Genomic DNA, 19565 nt, shown 5'->3' on the forward strand with positions numbered 1-19565 from the left:
CCTCAACAGCCCAAGTACTGGTGTTACTTGTATTATTATGTTGTCATTTTCAATAGGATGAACATCTTGTAAAAACACAAAATGGGGCTATGAATAATTTATATCATACAAAAGTCATGTATAAAACTTGTATTTTACCTATTACATGGACCCATCCATTTAATAAAGAACTGTAATAAAATTATTTTAAAACCCCAAACAAAGACTTTCAGAAAATCCTTTTAAGCAATTTTATATTGGTATATGATTATATATTAAATATGTCTACAATCACTTTGGGGTTCTACACATTTTTTTATTTCTACATGTGTGCTAATATACATCTCTCAAATGGTGACTTAGTATCGTTCCTCATAGTGTTTAAGAAACAAAACATGTTCAAGGTAAGACATATATAAGCTAGAGTAATAGCGTTGCTTTTCTCCATAGCCTTTTACCTATACCTTGTAGGATATTGCCTTGGCAATTTTGGAGAAAACTAACTCTCAGTTTTCCTGACACATACAGAGGCAAAACTGTTAAACAAATCCAAGATGAATTCAAGAATATATCAAATAAATTAGCTTTGTATGGCTTTACAAGAACATTGTGTATCAATTACAAGTTCATTGAACGGATATATGTATAGTGTTCTAATAAAACTGTTTCATTAATATATTTGCCCATAGCAAAGGCTGTGCATCATTGAGAACACATAATTAGTTGACATAATAAGGGAAAATATTACCTTATCATATTGACATAATGAGTACTGTTTCATGATGAAGATTTTAGAGGAACAAATTATTTAAGTTGTAAAAGATTAATAAAGATTTCTGAATAATTCATCTACAAACTGTGACTAGCATGGTAGTTGGAACAAAATGAATACACATCAGCCCTTATGAGGATTTTTGTAGAGAAACCTTTATGACAAGGAAATAGTCATCCAGAATGAATGGAATCCTTCTCAAAAACACACTAAAAGAAAAAAACTATCCAAATGGGTAGCATAATGACAATTTGCAAATATTACAACTGGGCTGAAGGAATCTGAGAGTCACGGGAGGTGGAGGAATTCTTGATTAGAGATATGGCTCCATGTAGCAGACAGCATTTTTGAAGACTTTAAGGCAGCAGTTTTCAACCTGTGAGTAGTGGCATCTTGTGGGTCAAATGACCCTTTTACAGGGGTCATATATAAGATGACCTGCATTTCATAGATTTGCATTATGATTAATAACTGTTTCAACATTACAGTTATGAAGTAGCAATAAAAATAATTTCATGATTAGGGAGAGTGGTCACCACAACATAAGAAACTGTAGTGCCAAGTAGTGGTGGCGCACACCTTTAATCCCAGCACTTGGGAGGCAGAGGCAGGTGGATTTCTGAGTTCGAGGCCAGCCTGGTCTACAGAGTCAGTTCCAGGACAGCCAGGGCTACACAGAGAAACCCTGTCTCAAAAAACAAAAAAGAAAGAAAGGAAGAAAGAAAGAAAGAAAGAAAGAAGGAAGGAAGGAAGGAAGGAAGGAAGGAAGAAAGAAAGAAAGAAAAAAAGAAAGAAAGAAAGAAAGAAAGAAAGAAAGAAAGAAAGAAAGAAAGAAAGAAAGAAAGAAAGAAAGAAAGAAAGAGGGAGGGAGGGAGGGAGGGAGGGAGGGAGGAAGGAAGGAAGGAAGGAAGGAAGGAAGGAAGGAAGGAAGGAAGAAAGAAAGAAAGAGGGAGGGAGGGAGGGAGGGAGGGAGGGAGGGAGGGAGGAAGGAAGGAAGGAAGGAAGGAAGGAAGGAAGGAAGGAAGAAAGAAAGAAAGAGGGAGGGAGGGAGGGAGGGAGGGAGGGAGGGAGGAAGGAAGGAAGGAAGGAAGGAAGGAAGGAAGGAAGGAAGGAAGAAAGAAAGAAAGAAAGAAAGAAAGAAAGAAAGAAAGAAAGAAAGAAAGAAAGAAAGAAAGAAAGAAAGAAGGAGGGAGGGAGGGAGGGAGGGAGGAAGGAAGGAAGGAAGGAAGGAAGGAAGGAAGAAAGAAAGAAAGAAAGAAAGAAAGAAAGAAAGAAAGAAAGAAAGAAAGAAATCAAGGAAACAACATAAAGGTTTGAGAAAGACAACCCTTCATCTTCTCCAGTCTGCGTATGCACATCACACAGGAACAAATACATGTATGCACTGCATATATGTGCATCTCACACACACACACACACACACACACACACACACACATACACACACTTATTTTATTTTTTAAGTGTTCCTTGCCATGTGTCAAGAAAATGGAAATTCACTTTCATCATGATAAAAAAAAATTAATTGAAATTAACTTGAAAATAGTTGTGCAAAGTATTTGTTTTAAAATTTTCAAATAGCCAGGCACGGTGGCTCACATATGTAGTCCCAGCTACTAGAGAAGTTGAGACAGAAGAATCACTTGAGTCCAGGAATTCTACGCTATGCCAATCGATCTGATGTTTGCACTAAGTTCAGCAATAATACAGTGACCACCTGGGAGTGGGGACCACCAGGGTACCTAAGGAGAGGTGAACCAGTCCAGGTTGGAAATGGAGCAGGTCAAAAGACTATCAAATATTTTAAATCATACATTTGTAATCATGTAAATTTATCCTCCAGACCCTAAAGAGTATACATTTGGTATAGCTTTAAAAAACATACTTTTTTTAAAAAAATTTTAGTTGCAAAGATTTTTATTCCCTGACCAACTGCATAATATGATGAAAACCTGTTTCTTAATAAAAATGCATTTTATCCCACCTATTAATAATCAGAGCTCTAATGCAGCCTCACATCCCGAGATAAACACTACATTCCTATTATATTACAAATTAATATTTGTTCTCAGAACTGCTTCCAAAAAATCCTTACCAGACATAAACTGTGTAATAGAGGATAATTCCATTTGGCTCCAAGGGTGGTTGCCATGACAACATCACGGTGACACCAGACAACTGTTTCACGGAGAAGTTCTGAGGAGGAGAGTCAGGAGCTGAAAATTTTTAACAAAGAATGACACATTTCATTAGATAAATATGTAAAATGTAAAAATATAAGTGTACAGAATTTTTTTTCTGATAAACTCTGTGTTAAATGAATCATGTTCAGCACTTCTCTCCATAGACATAAGAACCTGATTGCTTATGTTCAGATAAAATGATGAAAGGAGATTTTCATGGTACTGTTAGAACATCTGCTCCTGTGAGTCAATGGAAAAAAGTATTTCATGAGAAAATACAACATGGGTCAGTCGCAGTGACTCATTGACTGTTTAAGAACATTTGGGCAAATTGTCATTCTCTAATAAAAGCAAATGTTTTATTGGTGAGAATAAATGTCCCCAATAGTAAAAGATCACCCGAGATAATGAAGAGTTGGGAGAAAAAGATGTTATACATTCAAAGAATGATAAGCATAAATTTTGAAGGAACTGAGAGTGACTGACCTCATCCGGACAAATGGTATTCCTCAACCCCCAGGATGTGTCAGAAATCACTAGAGTAAGATCAAAATCTAGTCCATGAGTCTTTTATAATTGCATGGGTTTCACAGGAAACTCCATTATAGAAGGGTAGTATGCTAGCAGAAAAATGGTTAGAATCACTCTCGGTTTCCTCAACTTTCTTATACTAGAGAATAGCTCGTTTCATGAAATGAGTTCACTGAAGTGGTGACAACTATAGTTGCCACTTCTGATTTGTTTGGTTCTGCTTTGTTTTCCCCCCAATGGCGCCTCACTGGAAAATGCTGCTGAGTAGTGACATCACATGAGTCTGTGTATTGTTTAGAGACATGTGTTTCCTGGGCTAAGAATCACTTCCAATTCACCTATCAAAGTAAACCCAATAAATACTCACTTAGCATACTTATAAAGTATAATTTATGTTGACTTTTAGAAAAAAGAATGTCGCCGGGCAGTGTTGGCACATACCTTTAACCCCAGCACTTGGGAGGCAGAGGCAGGTGGGCTTCTGAGTTCAAGGCCACCCTGGTCTATGAAGTGAGTTCCAGGACAGCCAGGGCTACACAGAGAAATCCTGTCTCAAAAAACAAAAAACAAACAAAAAAAAACAGAAAGAAAGAAAGAGAGAGAGAGAGAGAGAGAGAGAGAAGGAAAGAAAGAGAAAGAAAGAAAGGAAGGAAGGAAGGAAGGAAGGAAGGAAGGAAGGAAGGAAGGGAGGAAGGAAGGAAGGAAGGAAGGAAGGAAGGAAGGAAGGAAGGAAGAAGAAAGAAAGAAAGAAAGAAAGAAAGAAAGAAAGAAAGAAAGAAAGAGGAAAGAAAAAAGAAAGGAAAAGAAAAGAAAAGAAAAGAAAAGAAAAGAAAAGAAAAAAAAAGAAAAGAAAAGAAAAAAGAATGTCATTTAAAAACTGGAAGTAATATGGATACAAACATCCAGTGACTCCACATTTTTATTCTATAATAAGCATTAAAATTCTTGGGAAGAACACATGAATGTGTGTGTGTGTGTGTGTATGTGTGTATGTATGTGTGTATATGTGAATAATATATATGTGAATGAAATACACACACACACACCACAGTAAAAACTAAAAATAAATGGATTTTTTAAATTAAAATCATTTTCAGCATAATTAATTCAGCATATTATAGCATCAGGACACTTGAAAGATCTTCTGCTGGCACGCTCTCTTCTCACTCCCTCTTCATCTGCCTTCCTTCGGGTCACAGCACAGACAAAAGGTTCAGCTCTACTTTCTCTGATGCTCTAGAGAAACCTCACTTCCTCATTAGGCTTAGTTAATAATTTTCGGAAACACTTCTACTAGTAATTACAATTATATAAATTACTTGTTTACACATTTGTCAAACATAGGCCAGCCATATCTACACTGAAAGCTTCCTGAGTCAAGGCATATAACTCATAAAATCCAGCTTCCTCGGGCTAGTCTCCATTTGGTGAAATTGTTGAAGAAGAGTCAGAAGGAATGTTTGTTCTTCGGTATATGCAATGTGGCCATGAATTCAGGTGAACATTTGCCTGTCAGCCTATTTTTAATAACTTGTACGATTCAACTGCAGAACTCAAATAGAGAGTATGCATTCATGCAGTAAAAACATCCTACTCAGCATAAATATCCACTGGCTTTGATTAAGTCATAATGGATTTTGAATTGTCATGATTGGGACTTTTTGATTAGGTAAAAACTTTAGATGAGAACACTCTACCCCACAAAATAACTAAATGCTAAAATGATTTCTAAATAAGCAAGGTTAATCTATGGGGTAAAAAAGAGATGAAAATACAGAAAAGGTTCAATATGCACCAATCATCATGCATAAAAGCAATGATGAGATAGTCTTGACCCATGACCCAAAGCCTTCAGAGACTTTGACAAGCCAGTGTGCATGGCCAGGATGCTTCAGCGTAGAAAACACAAGAAAATTGTATAGGAGAGGAGAGGTAAAATGGAATTTATTATTGTAAGCAAAAGTGGGGATGGTGCAGAGAAAACACCCTGTCCCTTTAATAGTGTCCACGTAACATTCTCAGTAATGAGTTATTCATGATCCTGAGCACCCACAGGATACAATCTTCTGGCATCTTGAGAGAAAAAAAAAGAGGTGGGGGGGGGGGGAACATACCATAAACATGTATGCTACCTCCAGGCTGACCTAACATGAGAATAAGGATTCCTTCTACATAAAAAGCCAATTGTTTCAAAAATACCTAACATGTAAAACATAAACTCTAAATACTCTTCTAAAGCAGGTCTCTCGGAGTCACTTCCTAGCGCAATGTACACCTGTGGTTTGCTCAGGTGTCAATACAGAATGGTCCCAGAAGGGGTGATTTTATTCAGCTTCTGGGGAAAAAAAATGTATGAGAAAACACAGGACTCAGAGGGGACGGAGGACGCCAGGAGAACATGGTCCACTAATCAACTAAGCAGGGCACACATGCGCTCACAGACCGAAGCAGCAAGCAGAGGGCCTACATGAATCTGCACCAAGTTCTCTTGTGTATTTAGTATGGATGCTAGCTTGGTGGTTTTGTATTTGTGGAACTTGTAACAGTGGAGTTTGTGTGTAGGACTCTTTTGCCTGTGCTTAGGACTTTTTTCCTCCATTCGGTTGCCTTGTCCAGTCTTGATAAGAAGGCTTTTGCTTTGTCTTATTGTATGGTGTTTTGTCTTGTTTTGTTGTTGTTTATTGGAAGTTTTCTCTTCTCTGACAGGAAACAGAGGGAGAGTAGATTTGGGGGAGAGTAGGGACAAGCTGGGAAGAGTGGATGGAGGGGAAACTGTAGTCAGGACTTATTGTATAAGAGAAAAATTATTTTCAATTTTTAAAACAGAAAATTAACATTCAAGGGAAGCTCTGTAGTTAATAACTAGATAAAACTAAAAATATAAAGTGAATTGATTATCTAATCCTAATAACATAAGACATGTTGAAAGTTATTTAGACTCTACTCCAAAACTTCTGTAAATGCCAGAAAATGATGAACACTGTTGGGACACATATGATAATCACATTTTCAAACTTGATCCTTAAAAGTCTCCCATAAAATTGTACTTATAGTACAGTTGGCTTCAAAGGCAAAAAAAAAAAAAAAATAGTGTGTCTATCTGATTTTACACAATGTAAATGTATCTTTCATACCTGCTCTTAAATCATAACAATGAAATCTTTATATAGTACTGGTGTTCTGTATAGCTTACAGTTTAGGTGGGAAAAAAAATGTTGCACTAGCTTCCATTCTGCATATGTCTCCAATCTATAGACTAGGTACCACAAACATCCCATATTATCTCTATATTCCTTGAAATACTAAAAATGCATGTATTTCAGAATGCACTATATAGCCTTACCGTCTTCCTCAGTCAGTATGCTTATTGGCATACTCCGAACTCCTTCACCTTTCAGTGTACTGGCAGACACCTCAATCACATAATGGGTATACTTCTTCAGTCCTAAACAGAAGTAAAATAAATAAATTAACACAAAGAATAGATCCGTTAATAATATGCAAGAGGTGAATAATGGAATGTCTCTCAATTCAACACTCTGCCAAAAGTAAAAGCTAAATAAACTAGGATTGATTATCAGACTTAAAATCCTACAAAAGGGGCTGAGGGGATAGCTCAGTGGGTAAACATGCAATATTGGAAACCTTAGTTAAAATCCCTAGATGATACATAAAGCCAAGGACAGTACTGTGTAACTGTAACCCCAGTGTCGCCGCAGTAAGATGAGAGATATTGACAGGGTCATCGTCATCGGCAGAAGCTCAGAGGCCATCTAACAGGGCACATGCAGTCTGGGGGCAAACAACAAAAAGACGCTACCTCCAGTGAGGAGAAAATGAACACAGTCAATACTGTCTTCTAACCTTCACAGGAATGCAATCTCACACACTCACTCACACACACACACACACACACACACACACACACACACACACAGAGACAAATATACACACAGAAAACACCCCTTCTCGTATGAGTATAAGATATAAGACATTGCACAAAATACCACACCTAGAATATATTCACATATGACTACCATAAATTCACACATTATTTTGTTAAAAAGTTCTTACTCCCAGTAATATAAATAATCATGATTAAGTTATCTTACCATATTGGGTTACTATTTTGTGGTCATGCTGTCCATAAAATGGTAAATATCAAACAGTAGAATTGTATTTTACCTCCGATAGTGAGAGTGAGAGAGGTTGTTTCTATAGTTCTCGCCTCGTGGCTATTACTTCTCTTGAGGTAAATCGTGTACTTTTGTATGATGCCATTGGGACTCCTTGGAGGAAGGAAGAAAATCTCAATCTCTTCCGAGGAAATGTTTTTGTAAGTAATATTTTCTGGCGCACTATCAGGTACTAGAGAGAAAAAAATTGAAGATGTAATTTCATAAAACAGCCTGGATAAAAGTTTTGCACAATTGCAAAAAGGTAGGTAAATGCAAACATTACACAAAGAATGACAGTGTGCTATGCATCTTTACAGTGTGGTGTAAAGAAACCATAGCAACTACCAACTGTAGAGGGTGAAAGGTCATCTCAAATGAAACTACAAGCTATGATTTCTCAGAGAAACTTTATATAATTTTGGAGGAATTTCAAATTGATATTTTTATTTTCACACAGTGAATACACTATTGAGTCCCAAGTAATGTATGAAAAATAACTTGAGTCATTTTAACATAAGAGATTGGATTGGTAGCAGAGTCCACTCAAAGAACTGACAAGAACAAAACACCAAAACCCAACAGATACAATGCACATATCTTAAATATTAAAGATATAGTAAACATATCTTAAATACTCTAAATTATAATAAATTATAAACAAGATAGTGTGGGTTCATTTTGTGTGTATGTAAATATTTTTGAGGTGATGAAAAGGGGAAATGATGTCTATTATAATTTCAAAAAATACTTATATTTACAGTTACACATATCATATGCATGTGTGTTTCTAAATATGTATATAAATATACACTGCTTAGTCTTTATGATGTTATGTGTATGTATATGATCTCAGGGCAGCCTTAACTATATTCTAGTTATTTGTCTTTATACCCATAGGTAAGTGTTTTTCTTACCCTTAGCAAAAGAAAAATTTCTTTGCAACAAATGGATATATTTTTAAAAGAATGTATGTCTGTATCAGAGAGCAATACTCACGGTTGCAACAACAGTGGTTTAAAAGTTCCTCCAGACAGCAGTAACAATAATAGCAATTCAAGGGAGCAATTAAACAACACAAACTAAATATCTGAACCTTATTGCATTTTATGGTTTTATTATAAGACTTTTCTTCTCTCTGAAGAAAGGAATTTAACCTTTTATTATTGGTATTGTAAATATAATAGACATGAAATTACTACTTATAAATGAGTAATAAAATGCAGAAACCCCTGAGAGCGTAGATAGTGTCCTCTCAGTGTGTTCCAGTTATGGGGGTCATTATAGCTGAGGCACTTAAAGAAAAGCTGATGCAAGAGTGTAAAAGCTTCTAAAACTTTGATAAAAAAATTAACATTTAATAGGTAGATATCAGTAACAATGACTGGCAATATAATCCTATCATCTCTTCCTAAGAATTCTAAATCTTTAGTTCTACCTAAAACCAATCTGCAGTAATGACCAAAATCTTCACCAAGCACCTTAACTCCTCCCATCGTCTTGTGTATCTAAGTAAAAGTTTGAATCTACTGAGGACATGGGCACCAAGGATTATCAGATAGTGGATTTGCTTTTCTTTCATAACCTCAATAGCACTAGGGTCTAGGACTCGAGAGACTGTGGTTGTGATTCCTCTTTCTGAGTACAGCTATTTTCTACTTCCTTCTTTCTAAAGAACCACTGATCCTTTACAATCCGATTCCATCAGGCATCACTGAGGCACTTCCCTAAGTCTCATTACTTTAACAGGTTGTATCATTATCTAAGATAGTCTCTTGACACCATCCCTTCGGAAATCTTGAGTTTTATCACTCAAGGAAACTAGCTTTTTCTCTGCCACCTCTACAGGTGTCAACACCTGCACAAACAGTATGTTCAATCCCCCAAACTCTGTATCCTTTGATCTCTTTAACTCTAATACTGTTTCCTTCTACTTCAGCTTCAACTTGGTTTACATGGCAATGTCTAAGACTTTGTGATTCAATGGTTGTCAGTCTTTCCCCATTTGTCTGCTCCCTCCTACCTTTACATCTGCTGACTCCTGCACTCCTGATCGAAACCTCTGCTTTTTACCCAGTTTTCATTGCTCATTGTCTTTAATGTGTTCTTATTTGCCTACTCTCAGGCTAATTCCCAGCATCTCCTTTAATAAGTTCACAGCCTTCTTTACCAACTCCAGCTTCTGACTTTTCTGTGTGACCCAATTTGATCATGCATGCACATTCCAAGTGGAACAGCTGAAAACTCCCACATGAAATATCTCCCCCTTGGAACAGGCACTTTTGAATTTTTAAGCCTGAAATTATAAGTAGATATTTTTCACTACTTGTTGCCTTTATTTCTTTTAGATACTTCAATCTTTTACTTTATTACATGCATTTCACCCTCCCTCATCACTCCCCAAAAGCCAATAAATTCTCCCTTCCTTATTATAATCTGATAAGCTTGTATCCCATCTCACTGATAGAAAAGAAAGGAAGAAGAAGAAGAAAGAAGAAGAAGAAGGAGGAGAAGGAGGAGGAGGAGGAGGAGGAGGAGAAGGAGAAGGAGAAGGAGAAGGAGAAGGAGAAGGAGAAGGAGAAGGAGAAGGAGAAGGAGAAGGAGAAGGAGAAGGAGAAGGAGAAGGAGAAGGAGAAGGAGAAGGAGAAGGAGAGAAGAAGAAGAAGAAGAAGAAGAAGAAGAAGAAGAAGAAGAAGAAGAAGAAGAAGAAGAAGAAGAAGAAGAAGAAGAAGAGTTATTTCTACCATAAATCTGTATAAATTTCATACCCTCCTTACTACTTACCAAAGCCTTTCTTTTTTCCTTCTTCTAGATTATATTCCCCTGTCAATTCAGACTTTACACTTAAAATGACCTAGAAATGCATGTGAATGCACATGCACTGTAATACATATCATGGTAAAAATAAAGTCAGCCTCTGTATATACTTACCCCCTCAAATATAGTTCCATTCTATCCTTCACTTAATATCTATATTTCTTGAAATTCTACCCTCTCTTACATACCATAATCTCTAAATCACAATTTCAGTTGGTATTTCCCCTAAAAATTATACCCTATTTCAGTCACTAATAACATCCCCTATTAGCACAGCATAAGATGCATGGTGCTATCTCTCTTCAATCATGCAGAGCTTTTGACTTTGTAAATAAGTGGCTTCTACACATCAAAGCAATCATCCATCATGATCAAGTAGGCTTCATCCCAGGGATGCAGGGATGGTTCAATGTATGGAAATCCATCAACATAATCCACTATATAAACAAACTCAAGGACAAAAACCATATGATCATCTCATTAGATGTTGAGAAAGCATTTAACAAAATCCAACACCCATTCATGATAAAAGTCTTGGAATGATCAGGAATTCAAGGCCCCATACCTAAACATAGTAAAAGTGATACACACAAAACCAGTAGCCAAAATCAAACTAAATGGAGAGAAACTTGAAGCAATCCCACTAAAACGAGGGACTAGACAAGGCTGCCCTATCCCTTCTCTTCCTACCTATTCAATATAGTACTTGAAGTCATAGCCAGAGCCATTAGACAATAAAAGGAGATCAAAGGGGTATATATTGGAAAGGAAGAAGTCAAAATATCACTATTTGCAGATGATATGATAGTATACATAAGTGACCCCAAAGATTCCATCAGAGAACTCCTAAACCTAATAAACAACTTCAGTGAAGTAACTGGATATAACATTAACTCAAACAAATCAGTGACCTTTCTCTCACAAAGAATAAACAGGCTGAGAAGGAAATTAGGGAAACAACACCCTTCACAATAGTCACAAATAATATAAAGTACCTTGTTGTGATTCTAAGCAAGTTAAAGATCTGTATGATAAGAACTTCAAGTCTCTGAAGAAAGAAACTGAAGAAGATCTCAGAAGATGGAAAGATCACCCATGCTCATGGATTGTCAGGATCAATATAGTAAAAATGGCTATCCTGCTGAAAGCAATCTATAGATTCAATGCAATCCCCATCAAAATTCCAACTCAATTCTTCACAGAGTTAGAAAGGGCAATTTGCAAATTCATAGGAATAACAAAAAACCTAGGATAGCAAAAACTCTTCTCAACAATAAAAGAACCTCTGGTGGAATCACCATGTCTGACCTAAAGCTGTACTACAGAGCAATTGTGATAAAAACTGCATAGTACTGGTACAATGACAGACAGGTAGATCAATGGAAAACAATTGAAGACGCAGAAATGAACCAACACACCTGTGGTCACTTGATCTTTGACAAGGGAGCTAAAACCACCCAGTGGAAAGAAGAAAGCATTTTCAACAAATGGTGCTGGCTCAACTGTTGGCTAGCATGTAGAAGAATGCAAATTGATCTATTCTTATTTCCTTGTACAAAGCTCAAGTCTAAGTGGATCAAGGAACTCCACATAAAACCAGAGACACTGAAACTTATAGAGTAGAAAGTGAGAAAAGGCCTTGAAGATATGGGCACAGGGGGAAAATTCCTGAATAGAACACCAATGGCTTGTACTGTAAAATCAAGAATCGACAAATGGGACCTCATAAAATTGCAAAGCTTCTGTAAAGCAAAGGACACTATCAATAAGACAAAAAGGCAACCAACAGATTGGGAAAAGAACTTTACCAATCCTAAAGTTGATAGGGGGCTAATATCCAATAAATAAAATGATCTCAAGAAGTTAGATTTCAGAAAACCAAATAACCCCATTAAAAAGTGGGGTACAGAGCTAAACAAAGAAATCTCAACTGAGGAATACTGAATGGCTGAGAAGCACCTTAAAAAAAATGTTCAATATCCTTAATCATCAGGGAAATGCAAGTCAAAACATTCCTGATATTCTACCTCATGCTGGTCAGAATGGCTAAGATCAAAAATTCAGGTGACCGCAGATGCTGGCAAGGTTGTGGAGAAAGAGGAACATTCCTCCCTTGATGGTGGGACTGCAAGTTGATAAAACTACTCTGGAAATCAGTTTATCAGTTCCTCAGAAATTTGGACATAGTACTACCAGAAGATCCAGCAATACAACTCTTGAGCATATACCCGGAAGATGTTCCAACTTATAATAAGGACACATGCTCCACTAAGTTCTTACAGCCTTATTTGTAATAGCCAGAAGCTAGAAAGAACCCAGATGTCCCTCAACAGAGGGGTGGATACAGAAATGTGGTACATTTACACAATGGAGTACTACTCAGCTATTAAAAACAATGAATTTATGAAATTCCTAGGCAAATGGATGTATCTGGAGGATATCATCCAAGTGAAGTAACCTAATCACAAAATAACACACATGATATGTACTCACTGATAAGTGGATATTAGCCCAGAAGCTCAGAATACCCAAGACACAATTTGCAAAATACATGAAGCTCAAGAAGGAAGACCAAAGTGTGGATACTTCAATTCTTCTTAGAAGGGGAAACAAAATACCCATGGAAGGAGTTACAGAGGCAAAGTTCAGAGCAGATATTGAAGGAACGACCATCCAGAGACTGCCCCACCTGAGGATCCATCCGATAAACAACCTCCAAACCCAGACATTATTGCAGATGCCAACAAGAGCTTGCTGACAAGAGCCTGATAAAGCTGTCTCCTGAGAAGCTCTGCCAGTGCCTGAGAAATACAAAAGTGATGCTGACAGCCATACATTAGACGGAGCACAGGGTCCCCAATGAAAAGCTAGAGAAAGCATCCAAGGAGCTGAATGGGTTTGCAGCCCCATAGGAGAAACAACAATATGATCTAACCAGTACCCTCAGAGCTCCCTGAGACTAAACCATTAATCAAAGAAATCACGTGGTGGGACTCATGACTCCAGCTCCATATGTAGCAGAAGATGGCCTAGCAGTCATCAATGGGAGAAGAGACCCTTGGTCCTGTGAAGGTTCTATGCCCCAGTATAGGGGAATACCAGGGACAGGAAGCAAGAGTGAGTAGGTTGAGGAGCAGGGGGAGGGGGAGGGTATGGGATTTTCAGAGGGGAAACTAGGAAAGGGGATAATATTTGAAAGGTAAGTAAAGAAAATATTTAATATAAAAATAAATTTTAAAAAGTAAGTGGCTTCTAGGTGCAAATAGAGGAGTTTTCCCCAAGTTTTTCACCCACCTATGGGTGACTATTGCTTAGTCTTCACTGATTCCTCCTTGATGCCCCAATATCTAATCCACAGTATTTTATGCTTCTTGCCCTATTTCGCTCTCCTCATCCTCAAGAGACTTCCTTTCCTTTGGCTTTGTATATCCGTGATACAGCAATATCTGCCAACTTATGGGTTCTTTGAGATTTAAACATATTTGTTTACTGGCCCTAAAAGAAAACTGAATATTCTGTAAACTGACTTCTTCCTTGAATTTCTCCATCACAATAAAAGGCACGATCTTCCATTCAGATCCTCAGATAAACAATCCTTGGTAATTGTATATGATTTACTTTGTTCCCACATATACTGAATTCAGCAGAAACCTTCCAAAAGTTTAATCCTATCAAGTGCAGTAGTTTCTCCTTAGCAAGAATTATGGGACTTCCTAGATTGGCACCAAGGAAACAGCTCTTCCTATTTCTGCCCACCTCTATTTACACCTGAGTGAATAGCCTACTTCCTACCAGCAACAAGAAAATTACAAGGGTTTTGTTCTTTAAACACAGAACATTTCTTTCTACCTCAAAATTTGGCAATTTCTCCTTCTATAGTACATTTTGTCTTTATTTTTCCTCATTTATATCATTATAATGTCTCTCGGTAAATAAAGCCTCCCTAGTGAGACTTGTTCTCTGCCTCACTTTTAAATGATCTTATAATTTTTCTTTTCATTTGGGTGTATGCATGAGTGTGTGCATGTTAGCATGCATGGGTGTGTATGTACGCTTGTGTGTGAATGTATGTGTGTATGTGAATAGGTGAGTGTCCATGCGTGTGTGTGTGTGTGTGTGTGTGTGTGTGTGTGTGTGTGTACACGCACGTGTGCATGTGCACGCACGCATGTGTGAGTGTGTATGCATAGGTGAATGTTCATGCATGGGTATGGGTGTATGCTTAAGTGTATGTGTGTGTGTGTGTGTGTGTATGCATGGGTGTGTTTCTGTGTGTGTGTTTTCATTTCTCCCTAGAAAGTATTAGTATTCCAAGTCCCAGTGGATTTAACTGGTGATTTTCAGTGACTTTTCTACAGTGTCAAATCTAAGAAAGCCAGACAGAACCCCCAGTGGCAGTATGGGCACACCAACCCACCTACAAAACTTTTGACACAAAATTGATCCTGTCTGAAAGAAATGCAGGGACAAAGATGGAGCAGAGAGTAAAGGAATGGCCAACCAGTGACAAGCTGATTTTTATACTCATTCCATAGGCAGGCACCAATCCCTCACACTATTAATAATGCTATGTTTTACTTGCAGACAAGAACCTAGAATAGCAGCTCCTCAGAGACTACTCAGCAGCTGACTGAGACAGATGAAGATACCCACAGACAAACATTGTAAGGAGGTCGGGGACACCTATGGAAAAGTTAGAGGAAGGATTGATGGCCCTCAAGGAGATGGCAACCCTACAGGAAGACCAACAGTGTCAACTAACCTGGACCCCTGGGAGCTAATAGAGACCAAACCACCAACCAAAGAGCACACACTCCTGGTCCGAGGCTACTGACACATATGTAGCAGATTGCTGCCTTGTCTGGTCAGTGGGAAAGGATGTGTCTGATCTTGAAGAGACTTGATGTACCAGCATAAAGAGATACAGGGGAGGAGGGAAGCTGTTGTCTCAGAGGCCAAAGGGGAGGAGGGATCAGGGAGGAATTCTGCCAGGAGGGGATAGAATAAGGGGCACTTTTGGAGATGTAATTAATTAATTATAACAATTTAGAAAAATATATTTCTTTTCATTTTATAAATGCAGCCCCTTCAAAGACAATAGCACACAATACAGAATCCATAAAAATCTATTTAATGGGTGACTTAATACCACTCTCAATTTAGAAAACAGGAATTTCACATTTGCACCCAGTGAGGGAAACAGAGCAGCCTAAGTGCTGATTTTCTTCACTCCCTCCTCTCCTTCCATGTCCATTCCCCCCACTTCTAAGTCCAGCTCTGTAGCAGACCTCCTACTGTAGCCTCCGAATCCCCTCTACCCCTAACCCCAGCAGATCACAGGACCTTCATCCAGGATCTTCCCATGCCCCAGGTTCATCCCATGATCCCAGCACTCAATTCTAACATTCATCCCTCGGGAACTCACAGGCTACTCAGGCCAGAGAAGCAGCAGATCTTCACCCCTCCCTCCTTTTTTCTAAATCCAATCCTCTGGTCTCACCCCTAATTCTGTAACAAACTGCCTGCTACGATATCACTCTTGTCTTTGCCCCATCTCCAGTGGATCATTCAGATCTTCTTCTCTAATCTTCATCTCTATTCAGTCTGTTATCCCAGTCCCCAACCCCAGCAGACTTTCCCAGGGTACCCTCCAGCCAAGCATGACAGAGAAGCGAGTAGGCCAGCAAGCCAGGTAGGCAAGCTTCAGATTTTCAGTCCCACCACCTATTCTTATTGGGAACGCTGTAGCAGATAACCTGCTGGGGTCTTTTCTCACACGCTACCCCCATTCACAGGGAACTAAGCAGATCCTGCTGGAATACCCTCATTTCTTTCCTCCTATGGATCCTTTCAATCATCCCTCCTTTCCCACCCCAATTCCTAATTGTCATCACCTACAATGCTCATAACCTGGAAAAACATAGTACCTGAGATCTCCAGTGGTAAAACCTGGCAAGATCCTAGAAGAATCCCAACTAGACAATATACAGCCACCATGCCTTCCTAAGAAAAAGAAAGGGAAGGGAAAACAAGGGGGAGGGGAGTCCACCCAACAAAATCAAGACCAGATGTCAGCACTTAGAATTAAAATCTTCTCAAACCCAGATGCCTAGAAGCTAGCATAAAAACACAGTCAATAACATAAGGACAAATGTCTCCACTAGAGCCCAGCAACCTAACCACAGTAGGTCCCCGAGTATTGCAATGCAGCTTAGGCATGAGGCAAAAACTTTAAATACCTGTTATGAATGTGATAAATGTCCTTAAAGAATAATTAGATAAATCTCTTCAAGAAATCCATGAAAGCAAAAAAACAAACAGTGGAAGTAAATGAATAGAACAGATCAAGCTCTGAAGGCAGAAGTAGAATCAATAAAAACTCAAACTGAGGAAAATCTAAAAATGAAAAATTTAGGAATTTGAATGGGAAGCTTAGAGGCAGGCTTCACCAACAGAGTATAAGAGAAGGAAGAGAAAATCTCAGGCATTAACGATACAATACAATAGAAGAAATAAATACCTAATCAAAAACGACGTTAAATCTAAAAAAAAAAAAAAAATCCTTCAACCAAACACCCAAAAGATTTGTAACAGTATGAAAAGACCAAATCTAAGAATACTAAAAATAGAGGAAGGAGAGAAAACTGGGGTTGAAAACATTTTCAACATAATCACTGAAGAAAACTTCCCTAACCTAAAAGACAATAAGTCTGTCAAGGTACAAGAAGCATACAGAGCACTAAATGGACTGGGCTAAAAAAAGAAATTCACATTGACACATAATAATAAAAACATTGAACATACAGAACAAAGAAAGAATGTTAAAAGCTGCATAAGAAAAAGACAAGTAGCGTATAAAGGTAGACCAACTACAATTACACCTGACTTCACAATGGATTCTCTAAAAGCCAAAGGGCCTTAAAAAATGTCCTAAGACCCTAAGAAGCCACAGATTCCAGCTGACAAGTATACACAACAAAACTTTAAATCACAATAAATGGAAAAATAAGATAATCAATGTTAAAGCCAAATTTAAGCAATATCTATTTACAAATCCAACCTTACAGAAAGTGCTAGAAAGAAAACTCCCATCTAAAAAGGTTAACTTCACCCAGAAAAACACAAGAAATAAATAACCCAGGATCAGCAAGTCAAAGGAGGAGAAACACCCTGAACGCACACATGTGGGCATGTACACAGACACACATTAGAAAATTACAAGAATCAGCAAGCATTGCAAATTGATATTTCTGAACATCAACAGTCTCAAGTCCCCAATAAAAAGACAGAATAACAGAATGGATGTGATAAAAGGATCCACAATTCAGCTGCATCCAAAAAAAAAAAACATACTTCAGCAGCGAGGATAGACATCACTCCAGGGTAACAAGGTAGGAAAAAGTTATTCCAAACAAATACTGTTAAGAATCAAGCTGATGGAACCATGCTAATATCTGACAAAGTAGAATTGAAGTCAGGACTAGTTAGACAATATAGGGAAGGACATGCCTATTCATCAAAGGAAATGTCCTCCAACAGGACATTGCAATACTTTTCCCTTCTTAATTGAAAGGAAATTTATTCTCATACAATATATTCTAAATACAAACAGTCCTATAACCCCTATTGAAGCAGAAGTCATAACTAAAGTTTCCCGACCCTAAGCCCCAGTGCCAGATGCATTTAGCACAGAATTTTACCAGACTTTCAAAGAATAGTTAATAGCAAAACTTCTCAAATTATTTTTCAAAACTGAAACAGAAGAAACATTGCCCAATTTATTGTATGAGGCCACAGTTACCTTGATACCTAAACCACAGAAAGAGTCAACAAAGAAACAGAACTCATGAACATAGATGCAAACATTCTCAATAAAACACTTGCAAACCAAATTCAAAAGCACATGGAAAAGATCATCTACTATGATTAAATAGGCTTCACCCCAGAGATGCAGGGATGTTTCAATACACAAAAATAACTAAATGTAATCCATCATATAAAAAACAGAAAGAAAATAAAAACCTACAAACCTACATTATCATCTCAGTAGATGCAAAAACAAAAAACAAAAAACAAAAAAACAAAACAAAACTTTGGCAAAATCCAGCACCCTTTCTTGATAAAAGTCCTGGAGATATTAGATATCCAAGGGACATAATGTAACATAACAACGGCAGTTTACAGCAAGACCACAGCCAATGCCAAAGTAAAAGGAGAGTAACTCAAAGCGATTCCACTAAAATCAAGAACAAGACAAGGTTGCCCACTCTCTTACTTACTCAATACAGGAGTTGAAGTCTTAGCTAGATAATAAGACATTTAAAGAGATGAAGAAGATGCAAATTGGGGCTGGAGAGATGGCTTAGTGGTTAAGAGCACTGACTGCTCTTCCAAAGGTACTGAGTTCAAATCCCAGCAACCACATGATGGCTTACACCATCCATAACCAGATCTGACTCCCTCTTCTCGAGTGTCTGAGGACAGCTACAGTGTACTTACATATAATGAATAAATAAATCTTTAAAAAAAAAGAAGATGCAAATTGGAAATGAAGAAGTTAAAGTATCATTATTTTCAGATGCTATGATAGGATATATAAATGACCCTTAAAAGGGGGAGTGGGTGGGTAGGGGATTGGGGGGTGGGTATGGGGGACTTTTGGGATAGCATTGAAAATGTAAATGAGGAAAATACCTAATAAAAAAAATCCCACCAGGGACTATTTAACAATTAATGACTGCGGAGAGAGAGAAAATTGGTCTTCTTTAGGCATAGGTATCCTAATTCATTATCCAACATCAAGTGGTCATCCGTGAAATCATATATGTACAAGCAGCACTAAACAGACTCAACAGGTTAATATATATATGTATATATATATATATATATATATATATATATGTATATATATATATATATATATATATATATACATATATATATTTATTTGTATGTGTGTGTGTGTGCGCACGCAAAACAATAAAATAATAATGAAAGGGCAAAAGGCTATGAATTTTAGGAGAGTAACGAGGGAATCCGTGGTTGGAGTAGGAGGGAGGTGAAATGGGACTCTTTCCAGGCAGTAAAGGAAAGGGGAGAAGTGATGAA

At 37.7% G+C, this 19565-nt stretch overlaps 1 protein-coding gene across 4 annotated transcripts in view; it reads right to left on the reverse strand.

Annotated features, from left to right (window-relative positions):
- Ptprq (protein tyrosine phosphatase, receptor type, Q) overlaps positions 1 to 19565 on the reverse strand; it is a 205736-nt gene that overhangs the window by 145328 nt on the left and 40843 nt on the right. For all 4 annotated transcript variants that reach the window (NM_001081432.2, NM_001370987.1, XM_017313938.2 and 1 more), the window contains exons 15-17: positions 7651 to 7833; positions 6809 to 6910; positions 2847 to 2967 (exon numbers count right to left, since the gene is read on the reverse strand). In NM_001081432.2, the coding sequence (NP_001074901.1) occupies positions 2847 to 2967; positions 6809 to 6910; positions 7651 to 7833 (406 nt within the window). The remainder of the gene's footprint in view (positions 1 to 2846; positions 2968 to 6808; positions 6911 to 7650; positions 7834 to 19565) is intronic.

The sequence above is a fragment of the Mus musculus genome, chromosome 10 (genome assembly GCF_000001635.26).
Source record: "Mus musculus strain C57BL/6J chromosome 10, GRCm38.p6 C57BL/6J".
In the NCBI taxonomy this organism is placed as follows: domain Eukaryota; kingdom Metazoa; phylum Chordata; class Mammalia; order Rodentia; family Muridae; genus Mus; species Mus musculus.